At 48.3% G+C, this 6,478-nt stretch overlaps 1 protein-coding gene across 1 annotated transcript; it reads right to left on the bottom strand.

The window, feature by feature from the left end:
- Window positions 1–2,431: 2,431 nt before the first annotated feature.
- Window positions 2,432–6,048, bottom strand: LOC308549137 (lymphotactin-like). Its single transcript, XM_081121467.1, has 3 exons — window positions 5,835–6,048; window positions 3,605–3,719; window positions 2,432–2,765 (listed from the first exon to the last, which is right to left on the bottom strand). The coding sequence occupies exons 1-3, from the start codon at window positions 5,893–5,895 to the stop codon at window positions 2,606–2,608; spliced, it is 336 nt and encodes a 111-aa protein (XP_080977593.1). The 5' UTR covers window positions 5,896–6,048; the 3' UTR covers window positions 2,432–2,605.
- Window positions 6,049–6,478: the final 430 nt, after the last annotated feature.

Here is a 6,478-nt window from a genome sequence, read left to right on the forward strand (position 1 = left end):
AGGAAATCATATAAAATATCCTTTCTCCCATTTATCCAACAAATATTAATTGACACCCCTCCCCCCACACAGGCTCTGCTAGGCACTGGGCACCTGACATAAATAACATAAGCAAGCCCCCAAATTAGAAAACATACATGCGCCCCTATGTTCATTGCAGCGTTATGCACAGTGGCCAAGACATAGAGACAACCGAAATGTCCTTCAAGGGAGGCAGTGCACAGATGTGATGGAACCCTACCAGGCCGTTAAAAAGATGAAATACTGCCGTTTGCAAGAGATTGGCTAAATCCTGAGAGCACTGTGCTAAGTGAAATTAGACAGAAAAGGACAAGCACCATGTGATTTCGCTTAGCTGTGGGATATAAAACAAAAAGCAACACACTAACAAAACAAAAAAGAAACGAAAAGACAGAAAATAGAAGGGTGGTTACCACGGGGAAGAGGGAGTGAGGGAAGGATGGAGAGGGTAAGGGGTCAAGCACGTGGCGAGGAGAGACTTGGCTCTGGTGGTGGCCACACAGTCAAGTTCACAGGTGTCGTATCACAAAAATGTACACCTGAAATGTATGTAATGTTGTTAGCCAAGGTGGCCCCAACGCATGCAATGAAGGCCTATGACAAAGAAAAAATAAAGTAATGCACACGAGCAGCTTCTAGTCTGACTGCAGGGGGCAGTGTGGAGCACAGTGGGCAAGGGAGTGATTTCAATACAAATTGTTAAATTTCAGGTTAAAGGTGCCATAGGCACGCAGGGGAGTGGCTGCAGCCATTAAAAAAATTAGATAGGTATAGATAGGTAGGTAGATAGATAGATAGATGATAGATAGATAGATAGATAGATAGATAGATAGATAGATAGATAGATAGATAGATGATAGATAGATGATAGATATAGATAGATAGATAGATAGATAGATAGATAGATAGATAGATAGATAGATAGATAGATAGATAGATGATAGATAGATGATAGATAGATAGATAGATATAGATAGATAGATGATAGATAGATAGATAGATAGATAGATAGATAGATAGATAGATAGATAGATAGATGATAGATAGATGATAGATATAGAGAGATCTGTTTCTTAGATCATTTCTTTGAACTGAAGTCCAATAAACCTCAGGGGTACAGTTAGTAGACCCAGTTCCTACCTAAACGAATTCAGAACCTCCAGTCAGTTAGTCCAAAGTCACGCACACTCTGGTTGAAGCCTCCTGGCGTCCATGCGCCACCTTAGCTAATGTGATAAGCTAGTAAGACTCGCACCCGCACTCCTCTACATCACATCATTATCACCTCATGAAAACCTCCAAGGTCTGGGGGACACCCGGGAAACACAAACACATATTACAACCAGGGGACCTCCCTTTCTGTCTCCTGTGACTTTGCCGTTTCACCCTCATGAAGCAAGTGTTTCACTCTCGGTGTTTGTTTCCTTAAGGCCAGCCCTGAACATGATTGTGGGCAAATGGCAGTGAGAACGGAAAGGAGACCCCACCTTTTGCCAGGAGGCAGCTTTCAAAGGGTCTCCACCCCGGTTCACTGGTTGGACAACTAGAAGTGAGCTGCCCTCAGTGACCCTCTGAAGACCTTGAAATTGCTGAGGACTGGACAACAGTCAGTACCTTTTCCTCCCTTCAGACTCTCAAGGCCTGGCCGGTTCTTACTGTGAAGAGGCCGGTGCGCTGGATGCACCCATCCCCAGCTGCTGGGAGAGCAGAGCCCCGCATGGACCAAATCAGCACCTTAAGGACGACGCACGAGAGCATGAGTCCGGGTGTTCGGTGGCCAGATGAACCTCTAATGAACTTTACTGCGAACTGTGATCACATTCAAGAAATGTTGCAGGTGACAGGGTTAGGGTGTTAAGAGCAGGAAAGCGTGACCTGGATGATAACTAGTCGTGACCATTGCAGGAAGCACAGAGGGGCGGTGAGATCGTCGCCCAATGCGAAGACCATTGATTTTTATTTGAATAAAATATCTTTTCCCCAGTCTAACCTTTGCTACCCTGACAAATAAAAGAACTGATGAGCCTCTCTTTTTCTCCTTCCTTAGGAGATCAAACAAAACACAGAGAGAAAGAACCTGCTCGAGGCCCAAAGACAGTGCAGCCACGGAAGGACCCAACCTCAGTGGGAGCCCAAGGACGGCCGGGTTTCCTCCTTGTTCCAGGAGGGGACTCCTCGAGGAAGGTAGGCTGAAAGGGATCTTGAACTGTCGCCACTGTCACAGGGGTCACTATGACCCACAGGGAGAGCACCGAAGAATGGCGAACACGGCGTCCATCTCTGGTAAACGCTGCCCCAGGTCTCTCCCATCGTGGTACCATCAGAGGGAGACACCACTGGGACAGACACAGAGCATAAATGACACAGTGCCTGTCCCCATATGCAATGAATGGACTCTGGGATGATTCTTAGTAATAAATATTTATTCATTAGAGCAGCTGGATGAATAAGGAAGACATGAAAAGTAAAAACACAGGAAATAATTTGACACAGGCTGTACTTTCAGAAAAAGTGCGTATAATTTAATTGGTCCATGAGCTCGTAAGGAGGAATCGGCTGGCTGGCCCCGGACCGGACAAGGCCACTACCTCCTTGTCACGGCTGTTCTGGTGGGTTGTTGGGCTCCCGTGGGCTTGGTCTGGTTTGTGATTTTTTTGTTGGACTTGTCCATGGTTTCCACCGCTTTTTTCACCCATTCAACTTGTGGATCAGCACAGACTTTAAATCCACGTCTGGTAATAAATCTACAATGTAAGGAAAAGACAGACAAAGTAAGTCACATCCTCAAAGCCTTGGGGCCAGCAGTTCAGATCGGACCAACTATAAGAGCACTTGCAGAAATTACTAGACAGAACAGCCTTTCAGAACCAGGAGCCCAGGAGTGAAAAGCTTTCTTCTACAATCTGTTTTAACACGAAGGAGAAATGTCTCCAGGTGACGCCCAGCTCCTCTGTTCACCATAATCCCCAGGCTCCATTTCTCATCAGTGCCATCAAATGTTGTAACTACGCTGGACCTGTGCCGTCACCTGGCCCAGTTGTCACATATCGCCTTCCTTTTCAAATCTAAATGTACTCATCTCACTTTCTGAACAAAAGGTGATTTCTTTATCTTAATTTCTTTGGGCAAAGTTGTAGTTATGCTGGGAAGAGGTGCTATTCTGAAAAGAGATCCTGGAAAGAGAATAGTACCATGTAGGCTAGTTTTTGACATATTTTCTTGAGATATGACAACAGAAAAAACATTGCACCCATGCTCCAACACACCTCATGAAGGGGACGGGAGCGGAGGGGAGGGGAGGGGAGGGCTTCACATGAGTGTTGCTGTCTGGTCAAATCCTGATCTGAACCAGCCATCTCTAACCCTACCTCTCAGAGCTGAGCACAGTATCCTCTGGTTTCGGTCAGTCTCCTGCTAGACTAAATCAGAAAGGAGGCTATTCTCTGTGCGGTTGCCACATCTCTGCTACAATCAATATTTGGCGCTTCATTATCAAGTGGGGTCTCGGCCCACGTGGACCAGTTTTCCTGAGGAGGCAGCTGTGTGCTGCGGGCCCCCGGCCCGGCTCGGGGGAGACACTCACATGACTGCTTTCATGGGCCCCTCCTTGATGGTGTAGGTCTTGATGTTTTTCACGGGCAGCCGCCGGGTAGTCAGACTCACACAGATTTTCTGTTCCAGGGCCTCACTCCCCACACCTGGTGAAGCAGACAAAGAAAAGACAAAATGTAGTTTCAAATAGAACAAATGGCAGTGTTACAAAGAAAATAACAGAGAGTGACGGGATGACCAGTAGTTCGAGGAAGGCAACATTAAATGCTGGGCACGGCTTGTTTTTGACGGAATAAGTGAAGATGATCTCGTTCAAATGGTGAAATGTGAGATGCAGAAAGGAGGCGGCCCACAGAGTATTCGTCCGAAACAGATGTGGCCCACGGGGAGCTTAACGGCTCATTTAGGAGCCGTCACCTCGGAGAAGGGGAAGGACTTGGGAGAGTTAAGAATGTTAAGGGTTTGATGGGATCGGATCAGGGTTCCTAGGTGTGGCTTTCTCCTAAGCTGAGGAGACTGGTGTTTGCTTCCCAGGGACATACTCAGCTAAGAAGCACCTTAAGTGACAGCTGATGGTGGTCAGGTTTGATCTGTAGTGTTGCTGATACCAGGGGGCTTTTTATAACGTGAAACCAGACGCAAGGTGCCGCTCCCTTGCCCCTCTCCGCCTCTCCTTCCCATCGCTTCCAGATCGTTCTTTACCCGCTTTCCCGGCCCGTTTACCGTTAATGCTGACCTGTCTGCGAACCCAGTGGAAGAGGGAAGCCTGCTTTTGCTGTTTCTCTCACCACTTAGGAAACAAGTTTTCTCTGGGGAATATCCCACATGGGCTCCCAAGACCCAGAGAGTCCCAGCGGCCTCTAAATACCCAAACCCTCTCCCTCTCGGCCACGTCTGTGTGTGTGTGATCGGGTGAGACGTCACCTTCGGCAGCGCTGGGTGGAAACCCAGGCTGCAGCTTGCCTTGCCCGCTGCGGTGCGTAAGCAGCCAAGCGCAGAGGCGCTTGCGGAGCTCATTCAAGTAGAAGACTTGCAATCCGAGCCAAGGGTCTGCGGTCCCCCTCCGTCTCTAACAGAGACGTGCCCCTACCCACACCTGGATCTCCAACAAATGGCATGTCTACTGCGTCAGCAAAATGCCAGCCACGTTGCAACACTTGGCCGCATTTGGTAGTCTTAAACTTTTTTTGATCTTGTCAATCTCATCAATAGTTTTTATTCTGCTCACAGTTTCAGGGAGTTTCAGACTTAGCCACCTCTATTCATGGACACCCTTGGGGATCTGTGATCAGGCTCAGACAGTCTAGTCTAAGTAATAAGTCTACAAATTAGGAGGTTGAGAGAAGAGCTAACTGCAACATTAATTACACCCAAAGGATAATCTCTCTTGTTCCAGAGCCACAAACTTGATTATGGAGTATTTTATGGAATTTATTGCAGAAATAAACTCCAACCAGTTGGAGAAAATAATCCTGTCGGAAATATGGGTAGAGAGCTCAGGCGAGGCTCAGTATATCCAAGTCCCATCTGGGTGTCTCCCGCAGGTTTGTTTGACTGTGTATAAGGCACTGATCTATTTGTTAGCACTTATCACATGGACTCATAAGCTCAAGAATTTATCATAAATGGGAGCAACATTCAGAACAGTAATCGTAAATTCTCCCACATACTTGAAGGTAATTCTGATTTCCTTGTAGGAAGGTATAAGCTTCCAGTCTTTTCTTTTTTAATAAAAAACACTGATTTGTTTCAGAACATGCACCCTCTAGCTTGTCCCCACACTGTGACTGAACTCTCAAAACCTTTGAGACTTTCTCAAGATCGGTACTACATGGGCAATAGCTGCAAAGGCACATATGACCATGGTCACCACAGCCCCACAGCTAACGTCAACCAAGAAATCACTACTAGCGAGGAGATCTGATAAGCGATCCTAAGATTTAATTCATTTTAATCTCAAGTGAGAATATCTATTATTACAGTCAACCTAGAGATAACCAAGTGCAGGCCCAGAGAGATGAAGAAGTTTACCCCAAATTACCCAGTTATGAAAAGTAGGAGCCCAGAGTCTGACCAAGTTCTGTCTTTGGAATCGACAAGGTCCCCTCGAGTCAAAATTCTCATCCCCACTTTGCACCCGGGAGGCCTGAGGCTGACCTTGGGGAAAGCTGTGTACTCCCGTCTAAAAATGAGTCCCAACCGGACGGCGGACACCTGCCTGCACGTCCGCCCCCAGGCCCACAGACAGCCTTGCGACTCACCTTCCACCACATGCGCAGCGAGGCAGCAGACGCCGAGGAGGGCCAGGAGGAGCGGTCTCATGCTGGGGTCCCGTGAGCTGAGCCTGAGGACGAACCTGAGGACGAGCCTGGGGATGAGCTCTTGCCGCTCGCCAGCCCCTTTTATCCCCTGGGTCAGGCTTCCTGTGGGACCAGGGCCTTCCGAGGTGGGTGTGCGCTCGTGGAAAGTCTTTGCAATGCTGAGGCTTTTTTTCTTTGTTAAAGTTCCCCAGCTCGTACTCGCCCCACACCCTGCGGCCTTTTCTCTTCAGCTGTGGTTAACGTGTCAATGAAAGCAAGTGTACCTGTAACGCTGATGCGGTTTCTCATATGCCACCAGCCTGAATTCAAATCTTCCGCTGCTCCACAAGCATGCCCCAGCGTGTCACTGTCCCCAGCATGCGACAGTGTAAAGGAAAGGTGGTCGCTGTGGTCCTGCTCCCCCGCCCGCCTCGTGTGACACCCGCCGTAACATGAGGCTTCCACCACCATAGGCACGAGCCCCTGGAGCCATCCACGGTGACTCCCTTCCGGAGGGGAAGGGACGCGGCCGCCGCTCGGAACTTCTCATTCCTTTGCCTTTTTCTTCTCATTTCCGCCACTTCTTCCTACCACCCTCCCCGGGT

This window comes from Miniopterus schreibersii (assembly GCF_964146895.1).
Source record: "Miniopterus schreibersii genome assembly, chromosome: 19".
NCBI lineage: Eukaryota > Metazoa > Chordata > Mammalia > Chiroptera > Miniopteridae > Miniopterus > Miniopterus schreibersii.

Coding starts and splice junctions, on each gene's coding strand:
- LOC308549137 (XM_081121467.1), bottom strand. CDS start 5,895: ATGAGACCGCTCCTCCTGGCCCTCCTCGGCGTCTGCTGCCTCGCTGCG. Junction 3,720..5,834: donor CGCTGCGCATGTGGTGGAAG/GTGAGTCGCAAG, acceptor CTGCTTCACCAG/GTGTGGGGAGTGAGGCCCTG. Junction 2,766..3,604: donor GGGCCCATGAAAGCAGTCAT/GTGAGTGTCTCC, acceptor CTTACATTGTAG/ATTTATTACCAGACGTGGAT.